Source organism: Xenopus tropicalis, chromosome 5 (assembly GCF_000004195.4).
Source record: "Xenopus tropicalis strain Nigerian chromosome 5, UCB_Xtro_10.0, whole genome shotgun sequence".
Lineage (NCBI taxonomy): Eukaryota > Metazoa > Chordata > Amphibia > Anura > Pipidae > Xenopus > Xenopus tropicalis.
This window is the reverse complement of record NC_030681.2, coordinates 134,492,213-134,511,403: the sequence shown is the minus strand read 5'-3', so window position 1 is coordinate 134,511,403 and position 19,191 is coordinate 134,492,213. Positions and strand designations below refer to the sequence as shown.

General features: G+C 38.3%; 1 protein-coding gene across 2 annotated transcripts in view; it reads left to right on the top strand.

Moving 5' to 3' along the window:
* Nucleotides 1-19,191, top strand: part of pxdn (peroxidasin) — a 72,532-nt gene that overhangs the window by 12,323 nt on the left and 41,018 nt on the right. For both annotated transcript variants that reach the window (XM_012962904.3, NM_001083346.1), the window contains 2 exon segments: nucleotides 13,264-13,335; nucleotides 16,295-16,366. In XM_012962904.3, the coding sequence (XP_012818358.1) occupies nucleotides 13,264-13,335; nucleotides 16,295-16,366 (144 nt within the window).

Genomic DNA, 19,191 nt, shown 5'->3' with positions numbered 1-19,191 from the left:
AGAGCTGTGTAAACTGCAGTCCTATGGAGCAGTGTCGTTAAAGGGAAAACTAAGCCCTTATAAACCCTGATTATTTAGTTTGAATTAATGAATGCAATGCCATTTTGTACCCTTTTAAACTTGAAAGTGGGGGAAGTATAATAACTGCATATTGGGAATTATTTGGAAGAGGCCCATGGTGAAAATCCCTGGCAAAATATCTATTTATCCATTTATTATGTGAGTATAAAGCAAGTATGTCTATAGCAATGTGCACATGGGCTCATTAGTATTAGTGGGCACAACAAAATCACTCGCAACTTGTGTGCATGAAAATGCGTCTGTTTTATTTGTACCTTGTGTCCTTTTGTCCATTCTGCTTTTACTGTGTAAGGTACAGTGCACTGAACCACATGTGTGCCCTTTAAATTACACCTGCTATTGTATGCATTAAGCACAAGGCCACATTGTACATTGCACCCACCTAATTTTTTGCAGGCAAAGAGCAGAAAAATACATTAACAGAAAGCCTAATGTAGCCATCTTGTAAAAGTCTCTATGAAACTACTTTCACATGGGCCCGGGGCCAACAATCTGATCATTGTGTAGGCTTCTATAAACCTAAAGGAGAGGACAGCATCAAGAATGATGACCAATGGATATCTGCACTTTTTTTTTTTTTTGGATAGATATATTTAAAGTTGGTTGTTGGGCAGACACTATACACAGGCCAGTATATTGCCTATTGGACTGGTGGGCTGATTCAGCAGCTAATTGGCCCATGTAAGGCCAGCTTTACTTTTTAAGTGTCTGTATTCTGACAGATATGATTCTTCTTCTGGCAGTAGTCCATACATTAAAGTTTTTGGTTCTGCCTATATCCAATCGTTACCCCACTGCTTGGTTGGGTTGCCACCCAGCTGTTTTTCGACCGGCCTAGTCCGCTAATTCCTTGCTAGGGCTGGTACTGGAGCCTTCCCCATTTCTTTGCCCTCAAGTAATGTCACTGCCCGCCCCTGCAACCTAGGCCAGTAATAAAAAAAATAAGTGGCAACCCTACTGCTAGCAGGCAGACAGAAGGGCTCATGCCCCCCTCCCCAAGTCATTTTTTCCAAAGTCCTTTATAAGTTGGAGTTGTATTATTGTCCTCTGCTTAGTAAGACGTTCATTGCTTCCCAACGCTGCCCACACCTTGCTGTCCCACTCCTCCATCAACTCACTCCTGCCTCGGGAGACTGATGATGACCCACTCTGAGCACACTGTTCTTTCTAGCCAGAGCGAATGCCAGCAATGGGGGCGGCAAGAACAAACAGCCCTGTGGGCTGCTTGGATAAAAAGAGCTTCTGCCTAATGTTGAAAAAAAAAAAAGTATGGATGTCAGATTTTTTCAATTGTTTTCCCACATTGCTTGAACATTCTAAGCAGTGCAAGGAATACTGCTCAGACACTTGTTTTCATAAGCTGCCAAGAAGGGAAATGTAAAAATCACACAACATGTATGAACTGATTAAGGCAGGGATTTTGTCTGCTAGTGGGATGCAGTGCAAGGTTAAGCTTACCTTAGGCATTTAATATCTAATACATCTAATGAACACTAAAGGGGAAAGTCCTAATTTCAATTAATTAAAAATACAATTGGCCAAAATCAGAGTAAATAATTTCGGATGTGCATTAATTGAGCGAAAATTCGTATCGTCATCGTACGAAAATATCATGGTACGATCCGAAAGTTACAAAATTTTCGTATCCGGACAATCGTAAATGGCGCGAAAACCTCTCTGACTTTGAACCTTCAATGCATGCTTTTGAAAGCTTCCCATAGGGCTCAATGATACTCTGCAGCGCCACCCTGGCTAAAAGTCACGATACCGAAGCTTGAATGAATTCTGAAACTTTCATAGTCGCTACGACAAATACTATTTTGTCGCACAAATTGACGCAAATCACGAAAAAGTCGCAAAAAATTAACGAAAATATTGTGGAAAATATGCAAAGTTCTATAAATTAGAAAAAATACAAATTTTTCCCATTCAGACCCAATCGTACATTGATAAATGTGCCCCAATGTGTACAACAACTGAATTAAATAAAAGGCCTGTCCAAGCTGTGAAAATGAAATGCCCAGCTGTTCCGAGGAATGCTCAGTACTCAGATTTTCCAGGAATGTTTCTCCTTTCTTTTCCAAGCTATAGGGATGTTTTTGTGAGAATGTGTAGTGAGGGGGATGTAAAAGTGATTTTCTACCTTATGAAAGGAGCAGAAATATGCCATTTACATTAGGGAACGAAGGAGAAAATGCATGTAGTAGTCAAAAGCTGCTCAGACACAGGCACTTGTTCAACGTATAGGGAGAGAAACTGCTTTGGGCGGCCAGCTGACACGTTTTTTAGCCGACTCTCTGGTTTCCAAGGAAAACATTAAAAGAAAATGTAACTGGCTGTACTTGTGTTCAGGTTCTGTGTTTCCTTCATTTCTGGTTGGATGTGTTGGTTTTGTGTTTTTCACTGTGGCTTGGGATGTGTCCAGTGCTTGTGAGATACAGTACCTTTTAAATAATCTTCTGCTGAGAAATATTTTATGAAATCATCTACCCCGAAGGTGCAGTGCTGCAGACAGAGTATTTTTATGCAAGGTTTTTGAAGTTTGAAGTTATTGCTGATGTTTTTAGGGATATACAATATAGCAGCTGCCAGCACCAGTGACAATGGAAGCCATAATTTTCCAAGGAAAGGTTTGTCTAGGAATGCCATTTTTATATATATGACCCAAACTGAACCCACAGGTTTTTTTTAACACTGTATGTTTGTAGGCAACCCCCCCCCCCCCCCCTTAAACACAAAAAATGTAAAAACATGCATTTTTACCCACTCGGACCTGCTGTCTGACTGTCATGTCTTGTCATGAAGTGACTGTAGATGTGCAGATTCCTCAAATCAATTTGCAATTGATATTTCAATGCACAGCCTATATTTTAGTGATTTTTTTCCTCCCAGCAATTTTGGATCGAGTTAAAACAAAGCCAGGGGAATACTGACTTCCATTTTTTTGACGTGTGAGTTTTCATGCTCGGTTTCCATTATGCTGATACTTAATGCTTTGAGTTGCGATCGCCCTTAGTACGAATAAAACAGATGCAGGAAGGACAGTCTCCTTGGCACTTGTGGAAGCTTTGATTCAGTGATGAACGTAAGAACAGCCTTACTGTTGGCAAATCTAAGTGCCTCTTTTGGCCTGGGATATTGTCTGTTTCTCATTTTATTCCTTTCCTTATGGCCTTTTTATCTGCTTACACTGTCTGTATGTATGTTAGGCTTTGGTGATGCACTGATGTATCTTAAAGGGGCAGTGACCTACTGTACACTATGGGGCAGATTTATTATGTAGTGTAAAATGCACCTCACATCAGCAGGCGTAAAATCGGCGTACTTTTTTATGCATTTTTTTTATTCCGCCGGAACTTACATAAAATGGTGTAAAATCTGGCGTTTGGACTCTGAACACCTCAATTTATATTACAGGTTTTTACACTGGGTTTTTTTTTTTCTGGCCGAATTTCATTTTACACAGCCTAATAAATGGGCCCCTATTTGTAAAATCTATATAGAGGTAAATTGAAGCATTGCTGCTGGCCTGTTGTTACCCAGCACCCTATTAAGGGACAGGTATGGGATCCATTATCCAGAGACCCATAATCCAAGCCCTGAATTACATAAAGAACTGACCCTGTTTCAATCAAATATCTCAGATTTGTAATAATAAAACAGCAGCTTGTACTAGATCCCAACTAAGATATAATGAATTCTTATCAGAGGCAAAACAATCCTTTTGGGTTTAATCAATGTTTAAATGATTTTTTAGTAGAGTTAAGGTATGGAAGATCCAAATTACATAAAGGTCCTTTATCTGGAAAACCCCAGGTGGCGAGTATTCTGGATAAAAGATCCCATATCCTTTACTTTATAATTCTGGCAGTTTGTTTCATTTTTAAATACAATTGAACACATGGCAGTTATTATTAAAATGGTTTGTGTAATTTGATGCGTTATCTTTAAATGATTTCCAAGATTTTAATCTTTTCTGTAGTGATGTGTTAAATATAGTTTGTAACGTTTGTGTAGCATATGTTCCTGTGAATTTGTATATAGTAGACACAGTATTTGTTTATTGGAGAGCATTGTTTCCAGGTTATTCCACAAGTAAATGAAGGTATATGTGGTGTAATCCTAGAGCAGTGTCAGCCTGGAAATTGTTAAATGATTGCAGTAATTTTACCCAAGTTCTCATAAAAATGTAAATGTTCAACAGGAAATGCATCGTTTTCGCTGGCTTTTGGCCATTCAATAACAGTGACCTCATGACTGGCTATGCAGCAACAGAATGTCTAAGTAATTTGTCTGCTCATGTCTAACTATAGGAAACATTCCTCCCTTCCCTTTTAATCAATGTAGGAGACACTGTAAGGACTGCAAAATATTTAATCTGCATCGCTTGGGGCTTGCTTTTGACTTGAGTTTGGCTGTATGTTCTTTAGAATTAGGACTATTTGGGCCTTTATTAAGGGGGTGGGTTACTTTTAGTATGTTATAGAATGGTTAGTTTTAAGCAAATTTTCAATTGATCTTCAATATTTATTTTTATAGTTTTTGAATTTATTGTTGCCTTCACCAAACTCTTTGCAGCTCTTAAATGGGGGTCACCAAAAAAAAAACAAACTGTTGTTAGTGTTATTTTTATAACTTCTTTTTCTATTCAGGCCCTTTTCAGTCTCTCATTCAAACCACTCCCTGGTTATTAAGGCAGTTTGATCCCTAGCAACCAGATAGCTGTTGAAACTCCAAACTAGAGAGCTGATAAACAAAAATTGTATGGATGCATTTATAACTTTATAAAGAATTACAAGCAGCGCTGTACAATCTTACAATATACACAATTACACACAGGGAGGACAAGTGTTATAATAAATACAATAAGTAAATATAAATACACAGACATTTTGTGCCATGTTGTATGAGACACAGTAGGAAGGAGGTCCCTGTCCCCATAGAGCTTATAATCATTACATATTGAAATGATCAAAAAACCTACAAATAAAAGAATACTACTCTCATACTAAAAGTTAACTCAAAGGCATCCTATTACTCACTTGTTCAAAGGCTTAGAGACTTTTGGTGGTCCTAATATTCCATAGAGCTAGTCACCTTAGCCCACCCAACGCATACCTTAGAGTTAAAAAAAAGATGGCACTTTGCTCTGCATCCTAGTACCCCAGGCCGTTGCGTTTTTTATAGAAAAGGCACGCAGGCCCAGAGCAAAAGGTTAATATTTATGTTCACTTGGGGGAGTCTAACAAATCAGCATCCCGGTGAGTTAAAGAGAAAACAGGGCTAGCGTGTCACTCATCTTGAAAGGATTGAGGTCATTTTTTGTCAACTGTGAACTTCATGCTGTTTAGATGGCAGCACTGCCTTTTTCTCTAATTGCATGCCTGCATTTTTATTTGTTACCCCTGGGGTGATATAATCGTGTAATTAGAAACTGAAAGAAACACAGTAAATGATATGCACGTTTTGTCTTTTATCTATTAGTGAGTAGTTGATCACCCACAGAGCAAGGGTGTTGCATTTTGACATTGCGCTTGGTGCATTCTTTCATCTGGGACCAGTGTTTGCAGATAGGCCAAGCTGATTCTATCTCATTAAATCGAATATATGCTTTTCACGTCTCTGTTGCATATCATAGAATTGGATTTGATTGCTGTGAGACCTCCAGTGCTTTACCATCTGTAAGTTCTACTGCATAGAACTCAACATAGAAACTTAAAGTGCTGGGTAAACTTAGCAGCTCCATTATTATTATTATCCTTTATTTATATACTGACATATTACTATCCATTATTTATTATTTAAGCTACAACATATTCCATTGCATTGTACAATAAAAATGTTTATATACTGAACATACAGATTATATACAACATACAAAAAAAACAGCAATACGAGAGTAAAGCTGGCCATACCCGCCCTGTGGAGGCTGTGGATATCGGTTGACTCGTCGATCACGCAGGTTAAACATTTGGCGCCCGAGCAAAATCTACGTTCAGGGCTGAATCGGCAGAAGGACGTAGCATTTATATAGATTTTACTAACATATCTGACGATTCAGCCATGAACGTTAGTGGAGGGTGAGAATGATCTTTCTTGCGACCAAAGTTCGCAGGAAAGATCGAAATTGCTACGTGTGTGGCCACCTTTAGAGGGCCCTGCCCAAAAGACCCTACACGCAGGAACTTACAGACAATGTACATCATGTATATCTGTCCCTGCCTCAGTGGAGTTTACAATCTAAGATACCATTACATTCACACACACTATGGTTCATTTTAGAGTCAAATGAACCTGTCCGTGTATTTGGTGTGAAAGAATAAACTATTTTATATCACTATTAAAAGGTTCAAAATCATTGTCTTTTGAAAATTATAGCCCTGGCAAAGGTACACAAATGGTGTAGCCCCACATACAAACATAGGGAGAACATCCAAACTCCAGGTAAGATCCTGGTACTGTAAAGTAAAAAGAGCCTTTAAATATGAGAAATGTATTCCTTTCACTGGCTGTCTTCTATTTTGTACCTGTTGTCTCCCCTATTCATGACTCTTTATTGGGTAGAAACATTTCTTATAGGGGCCTTTAAAGAGTGACATTCTAATGAAATAAGAGTATAGTGAGAGCTTAGGTTGACATTGATGATGGAAAAAGTATTCATGGTTCTCATCATCTTTATTTTTTTTTAGGGGGGGGGGGGCATCACAGGGAGAAAACAGCTGTAGGTCTGTTAGATGGACTCACAAAACCCTCTCATTATTTTGGCAAAGGACAGGCTCACAATGTAACTTGATAACCAAACAATTAGTGCCTGTTAATAGTGTCATTTTAGGGGGAAGACACGCAGCAACTAATTGCCGCAAACTTTTAAAAAGACGGTCGCGGTGACTTATCGCACCGATTTTCTCGCCAGAGTGTAAGTCACTGCGACTAATCGCCCGCGTGGATTCACTGCGTGGGTTAGTCACTGCGTGGGTTAGTCACTACGTTTTTTTTAAAAAGTTGTGGCTAATAATCACAGAGTGTGTTTTCGCCCTGTGGAGTGGGAGCAAGCATAAACACTGATCACAAGATTTACATCATAATGTCGCCAACATGATTGCACAACAAACGCACATAAGGAGATGAATGCTAGTATAAATTCTTACACCTGGTTTGCTGGGAATGGATGCTGTATCATCAGTCTCCATAATTAAACCTTGTCTGTCCCCTATAGAATAGAGAGCATCATAGCATGCTGGGTATTGGTATAAAAAGCCTTTGATCAAGTTAACTAGTACATTTCATGATTTAAATGCCATCTGTGCCCAGTCTTCCACCCTTAGTGAGTGGTTTGTTATGTTTGTGGTAAATACGCCTTGATATCTGACTGAGAATTCCTGCCATACCTCTCCTATCACTGAAATACCAGAGATAAACTGCACTGATAAGTCTCTTGTTCCTATAGGAATAAGATATGATCTAAGCTAACATAATATTGAATATTATCCAACCCGGAGACAACAACCAAACGGCAATAATAAGCAGGGGCTTTAAAGGAGAACTGAAACCTAAAACAATATGGATCAGCTTAGAGGTTAAGCAGCCTTATTACAGTAATGATCAAGACTTCCAAAGTGGTCTACAGCAGCTCCTCATCTTTAATCTTGTTAGTTTATCCTTTGAGTGTCAGTGACATTGCACATGCTCAGGGTGCTCTGCGCTGCTGTTGAGAAGCTAAACTTAAGGTGGCCAAGATCCTGCCAAGCAAGCGGATCTTCTCCCGACATCCTCACCTATGGGTTGGCAATATTGGGCTAATTCGGTCAAACAATGACCGAGTGCCCATACACGGGATGATAAGCTGCCGAATCGGTCTAAGGGAGCAATATCAGCAGCTAGAATCGGCCAATATATGGCCACCTTAAATTAAGGAGTCATTGTAGATTATCTATACAAGGAAAAGTCACGTTTCAGGATTCATCTGGCAGAGTAGCTGATGCTGTAGGGCCACAAATGTATAAGTTATATACTTATGTTCTGGACATAGTGTATTCCTATCAGGGGAAGCTGCTATACTGTGTGCTTCAGCCGAAATAGTTTATCCTGTACTTATTAAGAAGAAGCAAAACAAATGAGCTGTGAACACATAATAAGTATGTTCTTGTATATGAACGCCTACACTACGTAATGAGAAAAATAACCCACTTTATAAACAGTTTATAGACATTCCCCATAAGTGTGGGAGTCAGAGCACCGTCACCCCAGAGATTTGCACAAGTCTGTTCTATTTCCCTGCCTTTGTAATGACCTTTTTAACCATTCCATCTTTTTCTGATTGTAACCTCACTAAAATCACATGACATTGTTTAACTAGTAGGGAGGAATGCATAGAATTCCTGAGGTATAAAAAAATGTTCCATTAAAATGACGGATGGTGCCTTTCAGACTAAACACTGATAGTAACTAGCAAATACAGAGAACTTGGTACTTTCATAACATAGAAACATATTTTCACCATTTTGTAACAGCAGTTGAAACAGCACTTTTTCACATTTCACTAAATGCTGGTATGGGTGTCTCAACCTTTCTCCTTGTAGATTGTAAGCTCTTTTGGGAAGGGCTCTCTTCACCTCTTGTATCGATTATTGATTGCTTTATATGTTACTCTGTATGTCCATTGTATGTAACCCACTTATTGTACAGCGCTGCGGAATATGTTGGCGCTTTATAAATAAATGATGATAATAATAATAATAATAATAATGGGAACAGGGTGGGATTTATCCATTGTATGTTTGTTACTACTTTGACATGTGAGCACTCTGGGTGGTTGGCACATTGGCTTGCCGTTATCAGTGCTAATTGAAGAGTGTGAATGTTGCTGGTAAGTACTGGGGGCTCTACCCTTAGGGATTGTACAGTATCCCAATATCAGAAGTTTACTTAGAGCAGGGGTGCCCAAACTTTTACCCATGAACAACATTTAAAAATAAAACAAATGTTGAGGAGCAACGCAGGCATGAAAAAAGTTACTAGGGGCAGACTGGTAAGGGCTGGTATTGGTTATTTAGTAGCCCTATGTTTACTGGCAGACTACAGAAGACTCTGTTTGACAGTACATATGGTCTTTATGCCTCCAAACCTTGTCTCCAATCAGAAATTCAATAATAAGCACCTACTTTGTGACCACTGGGGAGCCACATGTTGCTTGTAAACCATTGGTTGGGGATCACTGACTTAGAGACTTTGTTGTTGCTGTAATAATTGATGTTGGTGATCTAAGAGGTATGTAGGTCAGGTTCACGGTTAGGTATGTCCATTTTCAAGTACTTATACACTTGTGTGATAAATAACATTTCATGGGCCAGATTACAATAAAATAACAAAATCTAATAATGTGCATCCATTACTGTTTATATATTATAAAGCCAAGAACCGTTCTATTACATTTTTTCTTAGTTAAAATTTGGTTTTTGGAATTGAAATATACTAAATATAATAAATGCATATAATAGTCTTTGGAGTTTAAAAGGATAAGGAGGGAGCTTAAAGAGCTTACTGTTTTGTGTTCTGAGGGATTCTTTTCAGCCGAACACAGTCTCCTACTGGCTAAATATCAGGTCTTGTCAGAGATCTGACATGAGGCACTTAATAATTTTGACTAAAAAGGTGATTTTTTTTTTTTTTTGTGAGGTAAGCGAATGCTTAATGTCAGATCACTGGCAGGAGACAATATTTAGTGAGCAAGGGATTTGTAAACCTGTTCAGTCCTGGAGAAAAGCAGCTCCCTGGTTCTGTCTGTCAGCACAGCTCTACAATCCCAAGGAACACTGAGAGCTGCATTTCACTGGAGACATATGGTTAAATATTGCTAAAAAAAAAAACTCACGGCATCAGGTCTGCAAAAAATAGTCCTTTATTCCATACCCATTCGATCCCCACAGGACCCTGACGACGATCCTGTGGGGATCGAAACACGTAGATATGGAGTAAAGGACTATTTTTTTGCAGAACTGATGCCGTGAGTGCCTTCTGCGGATATATATAGGTGAAGTTCTTGAATTGAGTGTACCTTACTCCGTCTGGACTCTCAAAACCAGTATGAAGAAAATTGAATAGGAACAAAAGGCTTAATAGCAGGACATTATTCCTTGCAGGAATGCATTTATTGTGCCATTCAACACAACAGGGTTGATTCACTAAAGTGCGATAACGCATATCGCATGCTTTTTTGCGTTAAAATATACGTTAAAATTATCGCATGCATTAAGTCGCATATCGCGAGCGTTATTTAGCGCTCAACCGCATGCGTTAATTTTACCGCTTTGCGTTAATTAGCGAGCAGAAATAACACTAACGCATGATTCACAAACACTTAGACGCGCTAAATATCGCATTACTCTATGCGAAAATGAACACCTACTTGGGGCAGGCGGTAATTATAGAAAAGTACAGTTCATGAGCTTTTGGCAACACAATAAGGACTTTGCAGTGGGATTTATTCAAGTCTGTGTTGGCCCTAGAGTGATGCAGCCTCCAGTTTGCAGGGAAATGGGCATTTTCAAAAAAAGTAGTTTTACTAACCTAATGGTGTGTATGGCTAATATGGCGTGCGCACGAAAAGTATCAGTTGTGCGTTAATTATCGCGCGCGACAAGTAGCGTGCACGTGTAAATTAGTGGCGAATACCGCACGAAAATAGTCTCCGCGACTTAAATAATGCACACAGCATCGCATCTAAATTAACGCAAATATACTTTTAGTGAATTGTGCGTTAAGACGTGAAAAATTAGACGCAATAAAATTTTTAACGCATGCTATAAATAGCGCACGTGTTGACGCACTTTAATGAATCAACCCTAACAACCTTTATCAGGTTAACCTGCTGTTAAGCATTTTTGTATCTATTCAGTTTCCTAAATATTAGTAATAATCACACTGGCTGGAGGGGTAAAGGAATTATATACAGTTCAAGTCTTCTACAATCATGTAACTAAGGCACAAGTCATTTACACATTCTAGAATCTAAAAACTCTTATCTCCAGGCCTCTGACCAAGTACTTAAGAGGTAGGCTTATGTGTTCTGGGACTGGCCTCACAGGCACTCTCTATATACCCTTTTATGTGTAAAAGTTTGTAATGCAAAAATAAAAACTTGAAAAAAAAAAAAATCGCTGAAAAAATGCCTATTTATGTAATACTTTATTTTGAGTAATTTCCGCAAATGTCTTCTCTAGCATGAATAGCCCATTTGAAGACACTTGTTTAATCACATGCAATTTCACAAAGCAACTACAGAACCCTGGCCAGCTTAGATTTATAGACATTTGGTTATTGCAGGCCTCACACTTGATACTAGGCACAAATATCCTTTTATACAGCATATTGTGAGATGTACCCCATTTCATTCTCAGATATCACGGGAAGCAGTACTCAGTTTATCTGAACTTGCTGTAAAACAGCCAGCAAATCACTTAAATTAACTTATGGAAACTTTAGCAAATATCTCCATGAATGCTCCAACATGTTCCTGCATATAGAAGAATTTTCCCGCTGCCTGATCAATGTCCTCTGCTATGCACATACAGAGCACAAATCTTTAAAAGAGAGGGGGCCAGGATGTAGAACCTTTTGGTGATGGGACTGGGAACAATTCAGCTAAGGGGTGTGAATTGTTTGCAACCTACAAGTAATTACCGATCGTTCACACCTATAGTCTGCAGCTAACAGCCCCAGCCAGAATGCATTCCAAACACAAAGATCTCTTGTCGCTGGGCAAGTGCCGAGTTGGTATTTGTAGCCCGGCTCCCTTGTTAGGATGATTTCCTCTTTTCATTCAGTTTGGAGCTGCCTAATGGAGTGCAGGTGTTTCTGCAGGTGCTTCAGGCACAACTGTGTGTGTAACCTCTCAGATTGCATGGAAGAGGCCTTTGAACAGTTTGACACCAATCTAAAAGCCCTGTGGGGGGATTTGTTGAAACGGCCGTCTGACAGTTGCCTGCAACATAAAAAAAGGACTATTGTTATAGAAGCTTGACCTTATAATTATTCTTGTTATGATTACATTACAGCACCGCCGTGTAGTTATACAATACTCATTACAAGGGTCATTGAATAATGCGTTCGGAGGTAGTCAGATTAACTTTTATCTAATTAGCAAAATTATTGGTGTAAACAAATACTTTAAAAAAAAAAAAAAAGTTTGTCTTCCTGCTAGTACTGTAATGTCCTGTTATGGTAAACATATCTATGAGCTGGCTTTACTCAATGCCTTTGTTGTCTAACTTGTTACATGTAGAGGCTCGATTAATTCTTATGCAGCATGTTTGATAGCCAGATTATATTAAAATGATAATGTTATACAATAAAGTCTGTGGAAAAGACTGGAGGTCATTGAAATCATTAGGAGGTCCACATGCAGCCAGCAGGCCTTCAGTTGGACAGCCCTGCTCTATACTATCCAACTGATTAGCACATAGATTTGATGATTTCCTTCTATTGTCCCATTTTTTCAAGGCTATTGGCTCAAATGATCTAGTAGGCCTGTAGGAAGTGAATAGGAACTGGGTTTACTGTTTACTAACTCATTTGCCAGTGCACCATTTCCAACACATAGCTTTGCTTGCTCTGTCCAAACACCACCCCCTTAGCCTGCCATACATGTCAAGATAATCCGGCATTATGGCCAAATTTGGGAACTGCCTGTCTAAATCTGGGCATGTATGGACAACTTTAGTCATGTTTTTGCAGTGCAGCAGTAGTCTTAAGCATTTGTTTTCAGGATATTTTTTTTTTACTCCCCCATTCATAACAAGGCTTAGGATATATGCATGTATCGTTGTTAAGTCTTTTCAGCCATGATTCCAGGAAAATCTTAGAGAGCAAGATAAAGATCCATTCCCAGTGCCCCTTAGGGAAGCTAGTTCCACAGTTTGGCAACTGCTCTTCAAAAGTGATTTGCAAAGTAGCCAAAGATAGGAAAAGCTGAGCCTGCAAAACAGACTTCAATTATTTATTTTTGTGCATGATTTCTTCTGTAAACTAATCTCTCCAGCTGTTAGCAAGGTTAATATGAAGTGTAGCCCCTAACAGCTGGGTAGTGCTGTGCACGTAAAGCCTTGATTTATATCTTGCTTATCGAGAAAAGTATATAGAGAAAACCATCATGTAACCATATCATTTATTCTCTTGTCTTCACAGGGACCTTCGGTTCAACAGAATTAAGGATATTCAAACGGGAGCATTTAAACACTTAAAGAACCTTAACACTTTGTAAGTATGTATTAAGAACCATGTAAGATTTCTTAAGCAGTGGTGTTACTGAGGTTTAGCCAAAAAAAAAAGGATCTTGTTATGTTCGGCTACATGGTTCATTGGGAATTCCCAAGCCTCTGTAACTGACTCATTCAGAGAGGAATTAATTATTGTCATCTGTGTATGTTGTAAATAAATGGAATATATAACTTCTCTTCACTCAAATATAGTCCACCCTCTGCATTCCAGCTGTTACTAAACTACAACACACTGCTGGGGGGAGATTCTTAGCTGAAGTTCAATTGGACTGCTCTTGTTTTGGTTCGGTGGCCAGCTTGTACCCTGGGAGTGCAAAGCTTATAATATCTAAACGGTGATACCTCATTCTGACCAGCATTCACTTGTGACTCTAAAGCTTAAGTTATATGAATAAGTAAGTAGCAGCTGATTGTGGCTGGCTAAAAATAAGTTATATTTGTTTTAGCAGGGTTTGATCCATTGGGGAACAGTTACAATTATTTCTAGTAGCTGCCCATCTCCTCATGGAAATAATGCTATAAGTTGGCCATACACACACACCGATAAAAGCTCAGGCCCTCTATGCTGTCGGCAGGTTATTACCCTGTGTTTTGTTGGACCACATTGGCACAGTGATGCAGTCCTCTTCTGACGAATCCCCATCAGCCTCCATATGTTCAGCATGGCTGACCAGATCAGACAAAGGTCCTCTTGTTTAAAGAGGCCTATCTGTGAATGGCCAGCAAGAGTTAAGTTAACTCTTTAGTTAACCTTTCTATCCACTGTTACCAGCATCCAAGGGTCCTTCTTTTTTAAACATACCAACCAAAGTGTGTGTTGTCAGATGAAGTGAGGAGCAGGTCAGGACAAAACTCTAAGGATATCCACTTGCAGGTTTTGGCATGTTGGGTGTCAAACTTCTAGCAAAAATCCTGACTTATGATTTTAACGCCCATACCCAGAGTATCTCGGTAGAATGACTGGTTACAACTTTGGCACAGGTTGAGAAAGCACAATGGAAGGTCAGTTGTGGGTCAGACTATTCCCAAGTTTCTCGTAATCAACATCACTAAGCTGTGATGCGTGGAAGAGGTAGGCCTTTTGGAACCAGCCACGGTAAAGATGAGTGTGTATCCTTTATAAAGATTCAAAAACAATTGTCTGCATTTCATTCACGCAATATGATTTGCATTCTCCTGTAGGTAACCAATTTCATTATGAGCCACAGATCAAGTGATACATTGCAGGCCATGTTAATAAAAGTGTTTATTTGGCAGCTATAATAGGCTTCTCTAAAAAGGATATTAAAAAGTATGTTCTGTATAAAAATAATAGTGTGTTCCCGCTCCATTGTTTTATGACACATCCTGTATGTCAAAAAGGTCAATCCATTGCCACCAAAAGCATCTCACACTTTGCAACGTTATGACACTTCATTTCCAGATTTCAAACACGTTAGCACACCTTCTATAAAAACAAATAATAGGAGGCCCTTGATTAACTTCAATCTGCTATATAGAATTGTTTGAAAAATAATATGCCCTGTTGCTGAGAAGTGTGACAACTTGATCTGCTACATTATGAGCCTGGCTTGTGATTGCTGATGTGCTGTCACCCTGTCCGTTTCTAATGACTATAAAATCATAGACAAGTGAAAAAAATTGCAGGTGTCCAGAATGGCACTTCCAGACCAAATTCATAGAATGGATTTTGTTTTTCTTTGCAATATTGTCAAAATATGTCCCATTTTTCACAAGCAACAGCTAACATGCTTATGCATGCTCTCATCCTATCCTGCCTAGACTATTGTCACCTGCTACTAACTGGACTCCAAAAGTCCTATTTCTCCCCGCTACAGTCTGTATTATATTCTGCGGCTAGAAGCCTCCTCCTCTCATCCAAGCGATTACAGGCCCCTCCTCTGCTGAAGTCCTTATCATGGATCCTCATAACACAAAGAATATGTATAAGCTGCTTCTCATGTCTTTCAAAGAACTTCATTCCTTGGCACTTCAATATATCTTTTCTCTAGTATCTCCATACATTCCTGGTCAACTCCTCCATTCCTCTGAGACCAACCACCTGATTGCTTCACCCACAAACACTGCTTTTTCGCACCTTAAACCCTTCTGCATTGCTGCTCCTTACATTTGGAATGCCATCCCTGATTTCCTCCAGAGAACTTCTTCTCTCAGTCTCTTCAAATATACTCCTAAACTGCCTCTTGGTAAACTCACATAAAATCTGACTGAGTTACAGCACTTAAGAAGGAGTGACAATGACTGTAAACAGAAGCACTTATCCTCCTGTATGTGTCTGTTGGTTGCCCACCCACTTAGATTGTAAGTTCTACAGGGGCATGGACCTCCTTCCCCTTGTTTCTTTAACACAATCAGGGGAACGTAAGAAAAGTCGGTAATTGAAAAACAAATTTTCTTTTGAATTTAAAATAGCTTTTGTGAACTCAGAAATGTTTAGTGACCACTTCCAACAGTGAAAGAAAGATTGCAAATTTTATAGTTTGTGCCAGGGCACAGTGTATGTAATAAAACTTCTTACTGAAAAAGTTTCCAGCATGCCTTACAATTGTGCAATTAAAATTATGCAATAACAGTCTTAATGAAGAATTTTACAGGTTGATACTTTTATTACATTTCCACCGTTACTGTATAAATTCAAAATACAGTTACATTCATCATTTATTTGATTGTGTTGACCACCACTGTTTGTTCTAATGTTCTATAAATTGTGGATAATTTACTGAGATAGGTGTTATCCATAGAAACCAGTTCATGAGTAGTTTTTAATGACCAAATACAGTTTAGAAAATAAGTATACAATTGGTTAAATATATATATATATATATATATATATATATATATATATATATATATATATATATATATATATATATATAATGTGTGTGTGTAAATAATAATTCTCTTTTTTTGCCTTGCAGGCTTTTAAACAACAACCAAATTAAAAGAATACCAAGTGAAGCATTTAAAGACCTTGAAAACCTTAAATATCTGTAAGTTTGAATCTCCTTGAGATCTTTGGTTTGGTTCATTTTATTATAATCGAGGTTGGTGCTGGCTGATATTTTATCTTATTGCTTTAAGTTTTTATACATTCATAAATTCCTTACATTCTTTGTATTTTTATCAAATATGAGGCAATCTATGTTATGGATAATGCATATTTATTAAATGAATCACATTCTCCAAATAATCTTTCTGACATTCCCAAAAATGAAATACAGAATTTATTTGGATTTTTTTGTGAGTTTTCTACCATTGCAGATGTTTTCCCTGTTGGTTTTCATGGAATTGATCCAATGTTCTTTTCAGACACAGAAATACTGATATGGAACGAGACTGCTATTTTAAACAGGGTCGAGCCAAGTTGGCTGGGTGCCCTAGGGAACCTGGCCAGTCACCTCGCGCCCCCCATGTGCGCAATTGAATGCCCGCACCACCACATGCATTTGCACAAGAGAACGCGTGTAGTGACACCGCGTGGGGGAGAATGGGAGTTTAAGACAGCAAGGACAAGAGGGAAGGCAGGAGAGGTACCTGCCTACACACCCCCTATACTTCTGAAGGCTTAGGACTTGAGGTTTTCCAGATCTGGATCATTATTCCTTAAGTCAACTACAAAATATTTAAAGGAGAACTTAAGACTCCTCATGAGGAAACTTTGGGAGACCTTTAAAAAAAAATCAAAGTGTTGCATATGTTTTTTCCCACTGGGGATTCACATTATTGCTGGTGGGAAAGTACAGGTATCGGACCCCTTATCCGGAAACCCATTATCCAGAAAGTTCCGAATTACGGAAAGGCCATCTCCCATAGACTCCATTATAAGCAAATAATTCACATTTTTAAAAGTGATTTCCTTTTTCTCTGTAATAATAAAACAGTACCTGTACTTGATCCCAACTAAGATATAATTACCCCTTATTGGGGCAGAACAGCCCTATTGGGTTTATTTAATGGTTAAATGATTCCCTTTTCTCTGTAATAATAAAACAGTACCTGTACTTGATCCCAACTAAGATATAATTACCCCTTATTGGGGGCAGAACAGCCCTATGGGGTTTATTTCATGGTTAAATGATTCCCTTTTCTCTGTAATAATAAAACAGTACCTGTACTTGATCCCAACTAAGATATAATTACCCCTTATTGGGGGCAGAACAGCCCTATTGGGTTTATTTAATGGTTAAATGATTCCCTTTTCTCTGTAATAATAAAACAGTACCTGTACTTGATCCCAACTAAGATATAATTACCCCTTATTGGGGGCAGAACAGCCCTATTGGGTTTATTTAATGGTTAAATGATTCCCTTTTCTCTGTAATAATAAAACAGTACCTTGTACTTGATCCCAACTAAGATATAATTACCCCTTATTGGGGGCAGAACAGCCCTATTGGGTTTATTTAATGGTTAAATGATTCCCTTTTCTCTGTAATAATAAAACAGTACCTGTACTTGATCCCAACTAAGATATAATTACCCCTTATTGGGGCAGAACAGCCCTATTGGGTTTATTTAATGGTTAAATGATTCCCTTTTCTCTGTAATAATAAAACAGTACCTGTACTTGATCCCAACTAAGATATAATTACCCCTTATTGGGGCAGAACAGCCCTATTGGGTTTATTTAATGGTTAAATGATTCCCTTTTCTCTGTAATAATAAAACAGTACCTGTACTTGATCCCAACTAAGATATAATTACCCCTTATTGGGGCAGAACAGCCCTATTGGGTTAATTTCATGGTTAAATGATTCCCTTTTCTCTGTAATAATAAAACAGTACCTGTACTTGATCCCAACTAAAATATAATTAATCCTTTTTGGAGCCAAAACAATCCTATTGGATTTAATTACTGTTTAAATATTTTTTTTTGTAGACTTAAGGTAGATGATCCGAATTACAGAAAGGCCCCTTATCCGGAATACCCAGGTCCTGAGCATTCTGGATAACGGGTGCCATACCTGTATTTGGGGGGTAATTCTCTTTAAGCCTTAGGAACAAGTACAAGGTACTGCTTTAATAATTACAGAGGAAAAATTGAATCATTTAAAAAATAGAATTAGAATAGAACAGTAACACCAAAAAATGAAAGTGTATAAAAGTAACTAAAATATAATGTGCTGCTGCCCTGCACTGGTAAAAGTTGTGTGTTTACTTCAGAAAGTCTACTATCATTTATATAAATAAGCTGCTATGTAGCCATGGGGGCAGCCATTCAAAGGAGAAAAGGCACAGGCACATAGCAGATAACAGATAAAACACTATTGTATTCTACAGAACTTATCTGTTATCTGCTATGTAACCTGTGCCTTTTCTACTTTTTCCAGCTTGAATGGCTGCCCCCGTGGCTACACAGCAGCTTATTATATAAATTATAGTAGTGTTACTGTAGCAAACACACCAATTTTACCAGTGCAGGGCAACAGTGCATTATATTTTTATTACTTTAAAGCTCTTTCATTTTTTGGTGTTGCTGTTCCTTTAATATTGTGTTTCCGGGTAAGAGATCCAATACCTGTACAGCATAATTGACATGACAACACTGAAAAGTTGGCCTCTTATACTGTTTATTATTCAGCCAGTTTCTCTTATTGTGTATAGGTTAATGGGTTATGCTTTGGTATATTTACAGTGGTGGAAGTAAAGTTATTTTTTAGTTTATCATTAGTTATAATTTTATTCGCAAAAATGTATTTTTTTTATTTCATGGGTTAAATTGGGAAACGGAGGCTGCTTGCTATAGAGTTCTGGTGAGGTTGATTATAAGATTACACAGAAAATTCATCTACATAGATGAATTCTGCTTATTGTT